A 14673-nucleotide genomic window follows, 5' to 3' on the forward strand; every position below is an offset into this window, starting at 1 on the left:
TCTCAACTTTTCCTTTCTGATTTCTCATTTAGTGCTCTTTGTAGAATCGTTATTAAAGAATAAAATCTACATTTTGACAGACAAAAACATCTTTGGCCTAACTTGTTTGGTTTCCTCTGGTCTCCTGAGGCTTTAGCTCAACCATGACAACTTCACCCTTGTTGTTGATGGTGTATAAAGCCCTGCCATGAATTGCAGAGATAGTTGGCCTGGCCTGCAGAGCAGAGGTAGAGTATGTCATTGTTCTGGCTGGTCCTCTTTGTTCTGCTAATGGGGAAGGGAGAGTCTGTGTGCAAGCTGCAAGGTTCAGCACACCCACCTGAACTGGCCCAGCATGGCGACCTTGTTCTCGGTGGCATTTTTTCATTCCGCACAGGGCAGGATTATGTAGTTAACACATTTCAGACAATCCCAGAACTACGAAAGTGTAAGAAGTATGTATTACTTATAATTTAGACTTACATATACTTAATCTATTTTTAATAATTATGCATAAATTGTTTGGATTTGACACATAACCTGAATGAAGGTATATGATTTTTGTATCTTTCACCATCCCAGCTTCAATTTTAGAGAATTCAAATTTGCTCAAGCAATGATATTTGCTATAAATGAGATCAACGAGAATCCTGACATGCTATCTAATGTCAAACTTGGCTACAAGATCTATGATGCCTGTGGAACAATGGACATACTGAGAGCTGCACTAGCACTGGTGAGTGGACTAAAGAGAGAAATCAGTGATGACAACTGCACTGAAAGTGAGACAGTGCAAGCTATCTTGGGACATTCAGGATCAAGACCAACTATTGCATTTGCACCAGTTGTTGGAAGTTTTCACATACCTGTGGTAAGTCAGTGCAAAAAAAGTGTAAAATGTTGCTGGATGTCACAGTTTTTGCTATATTTTGCAAAAATATAACTACCACGTGATGCTAACTAGAGACTGTGCAATATGTATATATATGCTTGTCTCTTTTATTACAGATCAGCCATTTTGCCACTTGTGCCTGTCTGAGCAACAGAAAAGAGTATCCGACTTTTTTCAGAACTATTCCCAGTGACTTCTACCAGAGCAGAGCCCTGGCAAAGCTAGTCAAGCACCTTGGTTGGACCTGGATAGGAGCTATAGCTGTGGATAACGAATATGGTTTCAATGGCATAACTGCATTTATCCAAGCCGCACAAGAATATGGAGTATGCGTTGAGTATTCTGAGGCATTTTCATCATCAGATCCACCTGATAGTCTACAGAGAATTATAGAGATCATTAAGCATGCCACCTCTAAAGTGATTATGGCTTTTATGTCTCATCGAGAAATCAAGTTGCTGGCAAGAGAGTTGTACAGACAGAACATTACAGGACTGCACATGGTTGGCAGTGACGCCTGGATCACAGATCACTCTCTGACTGACAGTGAGGGACACAGCATCCTGGTGGGATCGCTAGGCTTTACTGTCAGCAGAGCTCAGATCCCTGGGTTAGAGGAGCACCTGAGGCAGCTCCACCCTTCACAGTTCCCTGACAGTCAGTTTGTCAAAGATTTCTGGGAAAACACGTTTGATTGCTCCTTGAACCAAATTGCAAACACACAAAGAAAGCCATGCAGTGGCTTTGAGAGCTTGCAAAATGTTGAATCACAATTCACTGATGTGTCTGAGCTGAGATTCACTAATAATGTCTACAAGTCAGTATACTCAGTGGGCCATGCGCTTGACAACCTGTTCAAATGCGAAGAGGGAAAAGGGCCCTTTTCCAATTGGAGCTGTGCTGATACCAAAAACATTCAGCCATGGCAGGTGAGGAACCACCGGTTGAGTGGGACAGTTGTGTGATAACTGCATCTGTCATTCAATTGATGTTTAATCTTTTCCCTAGGTCCTGCAATATCTCAGCACTGTGAATTTCACCACCCAGGAAGGGGAAAGAGTTTATTTTGACAGCAATGGAGACTCACCAGCAAGATATGAACTAGTAAATTTACAAATGACAAACAAAGGAACCATGGAAGGAGTGACAATTGGCATCTATGATGCTTCTCTGCCAGAGAGCCATCAGTTTATCATGAATAACATCCCAGTTGTCTGGGGTAATGGGATGACTGAGGTAAAGCAAAGACTGAGGTTTAATCTTCTCAACTGTGATTTCACTGATTTACTGAAATCTTAATACGGATGTTCAGACCTGCATTTGTGTATTTAACTGTACATATGGTATGAATTGCATGTGTGTGGCAGGTGCCTACATCAGTCTGCAGTGACAGCTGTCGCCCAGGAACTCGAAAGGTCCTCCAGAAAGGAAGGCCAATATGCTGTTATGAATGCATACTGTGTCCAGCAGGTGAGATCAGTAATTTTACAGGTAAGTAAACATATGCTATTTGAAATGCAATTAAACATCTTACATATAATGACAAATGAGAAAAAAGAACTAAAAACATGAAATGTTGTTTTCTAATTACATACATTCATACATGGATTTTAACTCCACACTTCTCTGTTATTTATCATTTTGCAGATTCAATACACTGTATGAAATGCCTGCCAGAGTACTGGTCCAACAAGCACAGAGATGCCTGCATCCCCAAAGAAATAGAGTTTTTGACGTATGAAGAAATCCTGGGAACTCTGTTAGCCATATTCTCCTTGCTGGGAGTTTTTCTGACTATGATCACTACGTTAGTCTTTTACTGTCACAGAGAAACCCCGCTAGTACGAGCCAACAACTCTGAGCTGAGCTTCCTGCTGCTCTTCTCCTTGACTCTGTGTTTCCTGTGTTCTATGACCTTCATAGGTCGGCCCTCTGAGTGGTCCTGCATGCTGCGCCACACAGCATTCGGGATCACCTTTGTGTTGTGTATCTCTTGTGTTCTTGGGAAAACAGTAGTGGTGTTAATGGCCTTTAAAGCTACACTTCCAGGTACTCATGTGATGAAATGGTTTGGGCCTACACAGCAGAGACTCAGTGTTCTGGTGTTCACTCTCATACAAGTTTTGATTTGCATACTTTGGCTAACAATCAACCCTCCTTTTCCTTTCAAGAATTTGTTGCTCTACAATGACAGAATCATCTTAGAATGTCACCTTGGCTCAGCGGTGGGTTTCTGGGCTGTCCTGGGATATATAGGACTACTGGCTATTTTATGTTTTGTGATTGCTTTTTTGGCACGAAAGTTGCCGGATAATTTCAATGAAGCTAAATTCATCACCTTCAGCATGTTGATATTCTGTGCAGTCTGGATCACCTTTATCCCAGCATATGTCAGCTCTCCTGGGAAGTTCAGTGTTGCTGTGGAGATATTTGCCATTCTAGCCTCCAGTTATGGACTTCTGATCTGCATTTTTCTGCCAAAATGTTTCATAATTTTGTTTAGGCCTGAACAGAATACTAAGAAACACATAATGGGAAAGACATCCAATAATGATATACGTTATTAACTGTTGTCCAAACACCTGTAATGTATATTTTCTATTTTGCAGCAGGGTTTTTCTTATAACCAAAATATAATCTGTGCTCCAGCCTTTTGTAGCATAGTATTCCTTCATGTATATGAATTTGTTTCAGTGAATAAATCTTTATTTGTATTCAAATGATTGTTGTTTTTTTTGTGGTGGGGTCAGAAAGCATTGTTCATATATACAGCTCCTGTCGCTTCAACAAATGTCCTTATCACTGAAACTGACATTTTGAAATCACCAGCACCAACAGCAACAATATATATTTAGATTATTAGCCTTTACTAATAGTAGTACTGTAGTACCACCATGTTTTCAAGGTGGCAAATTCTATACAGGCATGATTGGAGTCACAAATAAATGTTGTCATTCAAAGATATTGTAAACTGTTTTAGTTACTGTTTTATTACCATCTATGATATATTTTTAATGTGAGAGACATCATTTTTAATAATGTTCATATCTCTCCTACGGTCAAAGTTCAGTCATACATACAGATTAAAATACATCCACCTTTTAATGAGTTTTTAATAGATATGATAAAAGAGATACAAAGAGATACATACAAGAGAGAGACAAATATAACGCACTTGTGAAAAGGGCTCAAATAGTACAAGGTATGTAGTTTAAATCATTGGTTATTCTCCCATTAATCAATCAATTAATGAACACAATAGTCAGGTGCCCATATGAACACTGAAGCAGGTTTTGCTTGCTGTAATGCCCTGTAGGTGATGGGGCACAAAATCCACAGTCCTCATTTTAAGCAAAATTGTATTTAAAAGTTTATCTTAAGATAAAAGATGTTTCAGCCATCTGAGTTAGTCAAATCAAGTGGATATCTTCCACAGTTACAGTCTTTTTAGTGTAACAAATTCCCTTTTTGTGTCTTACTGGAAGGACAATAACAAACAGAGGAAATTAGCCACTAAAAGACATAAAGTTTGGAAGATATTGACTTGATTTGACTCATTTGGCCGACTTAAGTATCATTTTAGCTTCAAATAAACATTTAAATACATTTTTGCATGAATGGAGGGCTGTGGATTTTTTTCCCCCATCACTCACATAGTAAGTGTATTATGCTAGGGGATCTCATAATGGCCAGTATGAACAGGAGGGATGATTACAGGGAGCAAAATTTATTTCACTGTTCATTTGGGCACCTGATTATTGTTTTAGGACAGACATGAAATCTTATGAACCTATCCTTTATTATAATACTCACATGCTCATATGTACATTGAATTTTAATGGTCGCTGTAATCACTCCACCTGTCCATATAGCGATGAAGAGATCCCTTACTGGGATTACACTGTAAGTGATGGAGACAAAATCCACAGTCCCCAGTCAGTGCAAAAATGCATTTGAAAGTTCAAAAGCTATTATGAGGCTTCAGTTGAGTTACTCACATCAAGTAGGTATCTTTGAAAGTATATGGTCAACATCCGTAAGTGGAGTGAACTGCAATTGTACATTTTTATCAGTATTTCATTTGTTAAATTGAACTGACATACGCTGGGATAAAGGTGATCCAGACTGCACAGAATATCAACATGCTGAAGGTGACGAATTTAGCTTCATTGAAATTATATGGCAACTTCTGTGCCAAACAAGCAATCAGAAAATATGAAAAAGCCAGTAGCCCCGTATAAATTGAACTGTCAAAAATACAACAATTCTTGATAAAGTGGATATGAAGGGGAGATAAATTAATAAAAGGCTAGGTATTTCCAGAAGAGAGTTGACAGCAGAAGAAAAAGAAAGACTGCAATCATTTTATATTTTTACAAAATTATAGTTAAGGCCTGATGAGGCACTAGCTAGGACCTTTTAGAGCATGTCATCAGAAGACTGCTTGTTTTTTTTGTTTGTTTGTTTTTTTCACTTTGAAGCTAAGGTGTATAGGATATGGTGGGTGGGAGGGTACAGGCTGCTTTTGTTTGTTGAGTTGTTTTGGTAATGTAAAGACCCTGGACAGAGATGTTGATACATCTTGACTTGAGAGTACCTAGAGTTTTTGATTTACATGGAGTTTATATTTTTTGCATGACAATTTCTTTTGCGTTGCGCACCCTGTGCCATTACCAAGCTACATGGGGGAAAAAAATGATCACAACAAAAGAAAGACTGCAGTCCTGAAAGGTGTTGTTCCACCTTTACAGGCAAAGATGGGGTGAAGATAAGATATCCTTTATCATCTCCAAGGAGAAATTTGTGTTGCTTACAGCTGTATGTAGAAAAATACAAGGTACACACAAAATATAGGTACAAAATCTCCAGATGAGGCCAGGTAGAGAAAGATGAAAATGTTTCTGCAGAGAGCGAAGCAGCATGTTCACAGGGTGCAGAACATGTTGGGAGTAAATAATGGCCAGAAAGGTATGGGACTGTGGTTTTGAATAAGATACAAGTAAATAATCACCTTTAGTTCTGAACAAATGTTTATGAAGAATTGTGAAAGAACCTTTCAACTGAAAAATATATGATAGCTTTACTACAACATGGCTTTGATAAAGTTTCAATAAAGTAGCCCCAGTAAGTTCAAATATACAATGATGCAATACAACAGAAATAAATAACACATACACAATAATAACACAGTGGGAAAAACAGTGGAAGATAAATAAGTCCCCATCTGTTGTGAGCAGGACTTTATTACCCAGTGGCTCAACTCCAGTGGGAAAGCTGCTGCACGGCCCCAAAACGCAGACACAAGAGATTAAACATTGCAACAGATTGCTTCATCCTTCATGCACAACAACATGGACAACAGGTGGCATGTTGCCTCAAGCAGAAAAGATACAGTCCATATTAATTAAGACCTTTGTCACAACATGTAAATGTTATATTTTAAATCAATTAAGAGCTTGTTTTGATCCCGCTCTTCCTTCCTTGTTTTGTTTTTTTAGTTCTGACCTCAGGTGTGCTGTGCCATGTCATTGTTTGCCTTATCTGTACTCTAAATTAAAAGTTGTATCTTAAATCTTTTGGAACAATATAATAAAAAACTTAAAAACATATTAAGAATGTAATAATGTATAACATGAACATAGTTTCTGATCATGTTTTTGGATAGGTTACTTCCTCTTTAGTTAGAGAGACCTGAGAGACTGTGAGGGCCCTAAACTTACTATCCAAAGTTGCTTTAATATGTATCAGCATCCAGTTGCTGTCTGTTAGGGCTTAGCTCCATATACTACATGCTGCAATATCATGATTTATTAATCTAATCTCTTCATATCACCTACAAATACACTACATAATGTGTCCTGGTCCAAGAGGCAGCAATATCCAACCACTGAGAGTTTATTCTGACTGTGCAGGTAAATGTTAGGCCTGCATGACATCACATAAGAAACCTTTAGTTTAGTTTAGTTAAGTTTAGTTTAATTTAGTAGTTTATTTAACAGGGGCCATGCTATGCTAAATACAACTGTTGGGCCAGATTTAGCTATATAACTAATTTACATCTGCAGACTCCAAGTAGGAAGATATAAAAAACAAACAAAACAATTAAAAACAATACAATTAGCTAAATTTACAAACAGTACATCAGATATAAAACAACATCATACAAAATTACATACTTTCCATGTTGGAAAATAGTTGGTTCCATACAAAGGTTTAGATCAGTGATCACATGATTGGTTTGTCTTGATCCATGTTTTAAGAGTTGTCTTTGAAACACTACTTTCATGTTTTTTGTTTTACGATTTCAACCCGGTTTCTTCCTTCATTACAAACAACAAGAAAACTTTGAATAATCAACATCGCTGAGTGCTATACTTGAAAGTTGCTTTTTTGTGGAATAAATGGCTGACAGAAGTAGTACAATCCCACAGCTCATTTGTGCTGATGTTATATAAATGAAATAAATCATCAGCTAATGTCGATGGGATTTCTGCTCCTCATTACATTTTTTCAGTTGATCAACTATAAACTAATGAATATGAGGTGTCTTATTTTATTGTTTTTCATGCAGTGAAAATGTGATCACCTAACCAATATATTACTGAATTGTGAGACTCTACAACATATGAGGACGACAATTTTTAGTGTTTTCACACAATCCCAAATTAATAATAATAATAATATACTGATTACTCGTGCAACATCTCTGCAAAAGCTGCAAATTCCATGAAGTTTATAATGTTATTATTAGAAAATGCTTAGAAATGTTTGTCTGTATCTAGGTTGTCATCAAAATGTAAACATTAGACAATCATAGGATATAGTACATGTGCTTGTCTTTTTTTTTTCATTTAAATCATTTTAGTATTACATGATAACATAGTGAAAATGTTCAAAAATGTCCACTCATAATGTTCAGAAATCATTTGAAAATTTTTGGAATTTGAACATGGATCCAGAATACAACAGAAAGGAATCAGTTGTTCTTTGGCTCATAGTTTAACTTTCTGCCAAAATTGAGACATTCTGCTTAGTAGCAAACGGACAAATAAATAAATAGGACAGAAAATATAACCTTATCAAAAGGACAAATACAGATTTAAGCTAAACAGATTTAAATTAAATAGCTACCAACTTTTGTAAAATTGTTGTGATATGTTATTTGCACATTGCACATAATCTTTAATTGAACAGACATGGGATTCTCATAAAACAGATAACAAAATGACTAAATTAATTTAAGAACACATCTGCATGACAATTATGAATGCAAGGGAAATAAATAGATGAGATTACAAATCTCCATTCTATACAGTCTTGTGTGTCAGAAGTGAAATTAATTCACATATAAAGATGATTTAAGTTAAAAACAGTGTCTTTGCTGTGACAATAATTCTTGTAAATTTCACCTAATTTTAACTTACAGTATCTTTGCAGTATCTAATTATCCTTGAGATCATCCTTGATGTGCCACCACATTTGTCGCATGTTTGATTTCTATTGGCTCATGAAGATAATGGCATGGTGACGAAACTATATGGTAGGGATTCACTGGATATTTTGACCTAATTGACCTAAAAGACCTGAAGAAATTGCCTTGATGTGATCATGGTGTCAGACTCAATTCCCCAAATGAGGAGTAATAAAAATGAAAAATATATTTATGTCAAGACTGTGTCTATGGCAAAAATTCCGATTTCTGTAAACACCACACCCCTTTTTGTCTTACTCTCTGAGGGACCTTTCTCATGGCTTCAGACCCTGAAACAGCAGGTCCATGGCAGGGGCCCCAGGTAGAAGAATTACTCAAAACTTTTTTCTTAAGTAAAACTATTAATACCGCACAGTAAAAATATCGCAAAAGTAAAAGTCATGCCTTCAAATTTTTACTTAAAGGTGAAGAGTGAAAGACAGGCATCAGCCACTTTGTAACCTGTGCATGTCTAGGCAACAGAGAGGAGTTTCTATCCTTCTTCAGAACTATTCTCAGTGACCTTCACCAGAGCAGAGGCCTGGCAAAACTGATCAAGCACTTCGGCTGGACTTGGGTGGGGGCAATAAGTAAAAAAAAACGATGGTATCAACGGGATGACTACAAGAAGAGGGGGTGTGCACAGAGTTTTACCAGGCATTTGATCAAGCAGGTCCTCTTTAAGTAGTTGACACTGTTAATTGTTCCACCTCTAAAGTCACTGTGGCCTTCATGTCACACTGAGAAATTACTGTGCTGGAAACTGAGTTGTACAGACAGAACATTACAGGACTGCATTGGGTTGGCAGTGACGCCTGGGTCACAGATCACTCTCTGACTGACAGTGAGGGACACAGCATTCTGGTGGACTCCCTGGGTTTCAATGTGAGCAGAATTTTTGCATGTCCTTTAAGTGGGGCTGGGCAATATGGCAAAAAATTTATTTATTTTTTTGAAAGTCTCTTTTTTTCCCCCTGCACAAATATTTCAAGACAAAAACATTATTTAGCCTTGTATGTTTTTGAGGACTACATGTTTTTATCAGGATCAGAAAAATAACACACATTTTTTTTAGGCTTAACCACATTAGAAAAGTCTAATAACTGCTGTGCAGGAGTAAGAAAAGAATGTCACCAACTTGGTGCATGCAAATTAAAAAAATATCTAGAGTATGTATCTAAAGTATGTATATACTATGCATAAATAGAGCAGAACTTGCAGATCAACTTTAAGATAAATATCACACTAAGTTTCAGATAGAAAAAGCATAACTCCAACTGTCAAGTCTGCATAATAATTAATTATATTATTGATGATGATAATACCAAACTCAGTACAAATACACAATATAGTAATGATAAAACAATAAATAACTAGGTTTAAAAGAATAACAGTAAAAACACATTATAAGACATAATCAAATCATTAAGTTTATCATTTATACCAATGGTTTTCCAACTGTGACATATCAAAATGTCCTCATAAAAAAGGCCCATAGTGCTTTGTGGAGGGCTGTTAATCATAGGTTATGGGCATAACATGCAACAACTGATGGTGGTGCAAGCATGATTTCAAGCTGAGGTGTAGTTACTCCTGAATAATCGCTGAAACTGAAAATCTGGTCACCAATAAACCCTTTTCACAGCAGACATTTTGACTTGTCAAAGCAGGAAAGTAAAGCTGGAATTAATATCTTTAATAATGGTTGCATTCCATTTAGGTAAGCCAGTTCTGTTACGTGGGGGTGTAGTAGGGAACCCTGGTGCAGACACACAGAGGCAAGGAGACAGGGTCACGGTAAGACAAGCTGGGACTTGGGCTGGTAGATGGGAAACTGGGGCTGAGGCTGAGGCTAGAAGCTGGAAACCAGGAGTTGAGGCGTCTGATGTGAAATGGGTCTATTACTCTGCTTCAGCCCTGACCTCTCTAAACAGCTAGTCAGTACCTGGATATGTGGTAGCAACAGTCTGAACAAAGTAGAATCTGTACACAGTTCAGTCCGCTCCCTCTTCCCATAACTAAAGATAATTTTTTGTCAATAAACACAAACCAAGAGCACAGAACAGTGTCTTCTTTCAGTCCTATAAGAACAATAACCAATTAGCTTGACCCACAACAGTCCCATTAACTGTGACATATGCTTTGTATTTGATGCATTTAAATATACAGTATACTGCACTGCTTACATAACATTTAAATACATAATTGCTTTAAAATATATCCAGTGTTAGGGCACACTTAATACTTGCTGGTTTTTGGAAACAGCTGTAAAAATGTAAAGGCACTCATAGAAATACTCTTATTAAACACTCAACAATCAATTGTTATTGGGAGCCCAGGTGTATTCCTGTCACATTTATTCTTCATGCCTGACATCCTTGAGCTCTTATGCAAAAAAAAAAAAAAAACAACAAATAAGTGCATTCACCTTAGAGAATGGCCAACAAAGTTGCCTCCTACACCTGGGTAGCAGACAAGAAGCTATAAAACACAACCTTGCAAGAATCCTGACTGTGCCAAAGGCGAGGCTCTGAGATGACAACAGTCACGTTTGTCTTCTTAACACTGTGGCTCAGCCTGGACCAGTGTACTGAGCTCAGTCAGTATGGGCATGATGAAGAGACAATGGGCTTCAGCTCCAATGCGTCACATAAAAGAGCCCTTGTTTATGACAAAACAAAACTGACACTGACAGTTGAGAGGTGAGTAAATTGTTGGTGAATTACAGTGTTGTCTGTTTTCTCAATTTTTTCCACTTGTTTCTTTCTCAGTAACTTGCTTTTATTTATTTATTTATTTTGTCAAGGACTTGGATACCCCAGTGTGGTTTCCCACAGATTCATCAGCAATTAGCTTGCAATTTAATGATTTCCTCAGTGGGGAACCAGTCTGAATTATGGGGACCTAAACACCATATTTAGAGACACCTCAAAAGACAATTAGACAATCTCTAGAGGAGCTTATGGGTCATTTACAATTTGAAGTAATTTCACTGTCATTATATGCAAAGTAATAACCTCACAGTTTTAATTATGTAATTATGCTTTTTTAAATTGCAGCTATTTAAGCTTATATTTACTACAAATGCTGAGTTGAGAGATTGATGCAATGTATAATGGTAATTAAATGCTATGATAGTGTCATAATTATATATGTGATAATTTGCCACATCATGTAATCATGAACTGATATTTGTTTTGTTTTTTTCATGTTCTAGATCTCCTCAAATGGAGAGGATTTTCACACAGGACAAGATAAAAAAAGACTGTGCTCTCTTTCCTGGTGTGACTTTGAACTGTGTGCTCCTTAATGGCTATGTGACCCTGTTCCAAAGAGTCAAAGAGGCTGTAAATTTAGGGAAACAAAGCAGACATGTCTGCAAATGTAAAATTCAGCAGTTGTTGATATGTTTTCTGTCTGAGGCCAAGTGTCCCCTATCTATAGTAAAGGTGAGCAGCAGAAGGTTTGAACAGGAGTCTTCTTCACCATATTACATGCAAAATTAAATTTGAATTTACTTTACAATACCGCACTCAAAAATTGTTGCCATACTGACATACGTGTTTATGCTCAATTTATTATGATATTCAATAACTGTCTGTATTTTTCTTCCATGCAGATAAATACTGATGATCACAGCACACATGTGAATTGCAGAGATATCTGTCCTTCATTTGTTCTCTTGAGATCCACGGCTCACTGCTCCCACACCATTGCCCTTGTTCTAGCAGACCACTGGAAAACCATGGATTGTACTTACATCTGTAAAGCATGCAACGTGGAAGTCAAAATTGAGCAGGTGTTCTTGCATGGACCACGTGGCCTCACATTTTCAGAAACCCTTATTTTCATCCCACCTGAGAATCAAGTGAGTCTTATGTCCCCAGAAAAATCAAAGGGGGGTCACATCTGGATCTACTGTATGCATATTTGCATGGACACCTGTTTAGTGTCTTATTCTGCCTCAGTATCTGAAGATTCATGTTTTTCACATTATCAGCAGTGCTAAAACAAAAATGAACATATATTTAAACCATAGCAGGTATTTATTTGCCTGTATAATGTTAAAATAAGTTAAATTACTTACTATAATATCCTTTTACCTACAGAAATGGATGCTGTGAGGACAGATATTTAACTTTCTGCTGATATGAGAGGAATGTGAAAAAAACATACTCCATCCTTTCTGTGAATTAATGCATAATTTGCAAAGAAGCACTTTGAGATTTTCACATAGCTTTTGACAATATGGGTAAAATGTTATATATATTTTTTTTTAGTATATCGATATATATTGTGATACAGTACAGTTTATATATATTTTACATTTTAAACTCAGTTATGAAACCATTAATAAATGCAATAACTAGAATGTCTGTCCAGTGAATTCATGCCCCTTGATGCATATTGATGCAAATCTTTAAATCCAATATGACCATATTGCAGTAACCACAGAACAAATGGTATAGTAAAGTCTGATGGCTGACAAATGTATATAATCTCACAGTATATATTGTCATATTTCTCACTGGTCTTTGCTTATACAGTGTGTGTAATTTGTGTGCATTACCTCATTTTTATGTCTTGTTCACTGCAGATTCCATCAAATTATGCAACACATCGTGCAAAAGGAACATTTCTAACACAAGCAGGTGATATTAAAAAACAAACAAATACGTTCTTCATTACAGGAAGAGCATTTCTTAAGTTACTTAAATAGTTATGTAATAACCTATAACTTTTTCTTTTTTTATTGACTGTGTATACAGACAGGGAGGAGAGGTGGCCTACAGACACCAGCCGATGGGTTGGAAGATTTTTTGTGGCAGCTGTGTTACTGGTTGGAATCTACATAACCAGGATGAAAATATCACCAAACAGAGTCAGTCCTCCTAATGGCAGTAACTCCACGATGATGATGCTTTTTACCATGACATTGTATTGTTTTTCACCATCAGTTACCATCTATCAGCCATCAGAATGGTCGCAGATAGCTGTCTGGATTTCTTTTGTCGTCTGCCCCTCTTGTGCTGTAGGGAAAACCGTACATGTGTTAATTGCCTGCAGGGCAGCTCATACTGTCATTAAACTGTTTTGTCCCACACAGCAGCAGTTTAGGGCTCTGCCTGTTACTGTGTTGTTTCTCTGGTTGACTTTCAGCCCTCCTTTTCCAAATAAGAATCTGAAACTCTGGTTTGAAGATATGCTTCTGGGAGGTAGTGTGGGATCAACACTACAATCCTGGACTGCGTTTGGAAATATAGAGCTACTGGCAACTTTGTACTGCATGTTTGTCTCACTCCCCAGTTTGCTACAATCCATCTTGACTAAATTAAATTTCTTGAGCGTTCTCTTACATGTGCAATTGGTAACGTGTCTACAGAATTCAAGGGTACCAATAAAGTATGTACTGGTTATTAAGATCAACAGGTTAATTTAAACTGTTTCTTTTCGAGCATTCTTCTTTATCATTAAAGCTGTTACACCGTATGCATATTTGAACATGAAGTGAAGAGTCATAAAAATCTGAGTAAAAGTTTAATCCATAAATGTTATTTTCCCCCATCTCTTTCTTTTTCCTTTTAATATCACATATTCTCACCATCTAAGCATGCAGCTTTTACAACCCTGTTTCTTTTACAGGAGCAATTTTTCTTGATTAAAATGATTTTAGTCTTAATCACATGTAATGTAATAAATGAATAATAAATCAATGAATAAATAAATAAATAAAAGAGAAAAAAGAAAGCATAAATCCAAATGTAGGTGGTCATATATAAATGAAGTGTACCAGTCCCTTTAACATCCTCAACAGCTGAGGTGATGATGGTCTTTGTAAATATTTTATTTTTTAACGTTATTTCATTTTTCATTTTTACATAAAAAGCAGACATTACAGTGATTGAAGTTCATCACAATTGAATGAATGTACAATAAAACTTCAGTATATAAGTATATTAAAGATTTTTTAAATGGATATGTCCTCTGCATTTTCATTTATAGTAATCTCTTATTATCACATTGAAGAGTAAAGAATACAGTAGGCATACTGTGAATGATGAAAAAATGTATTTTAATTATTTATGTACATAAATATAAATATATCAGGTCAAAATGGAGAAATAAATCACTACTGAGTTAACGCTATTGTGCTGAGAACACACTCTTTGCAGTTAGTGCCCCTTTGCCTTTGTTAGACCTGCCATATATGTTTAAAACAAATGTTAAAAAGTTTGAGTTTTTTATAACAGAAATTTCCATACATTTATATGTATAAATTAGGACTGGACAAACCTGAGGTTTCGGTATTGCAAGCGATAAGTGAAACTAT

The 14673-nt window shown here is 36.6% G+C and overlaps 1 protein-coding gene across 1 annotated transcript; it reads left to right on the plus strand.

Moving 5' to 3' along the window:
- Positions 1 to 234: 234 nt before the first annotated feature.
- On the plus strand, positions 235 to 3438 carry LOC137186745 (extracellular calcium-sensing receptor-like). The gene is made up of 6 exons (XM_067595795.1): positions 235 to 434; positions 562 to 850; positions 988 to 1800; positions 1880 to 2107; positions 2239 to 2362; positions 2519 to 3438. The coding sequence occupies exons 1-6, from the start codon at positions 235 to 237 to the stop codon at positions 3436 to 3438; spliced, it is 2574 nt and encodes an 857-aa protein (XP_067451896.1).
- The last annotated feature ends 11235 nt before the right edge of the window (positions 3439 to 14673 follow it).

Source organism: Thunnus thynnus, chromosome 7, assembly GCF_963924715.1.
Source record: "Thunnus thynnus chromosome 7, fThuThy2.1, whole genome shotgun sequence".
In the NCBI taxonomy this organism is placed as follows: Eukaryota; Metazoa; Chordata; class Actinopteri; order Scombriformes; family Scombridae; genus Thunnus; species Thunnus thynnus.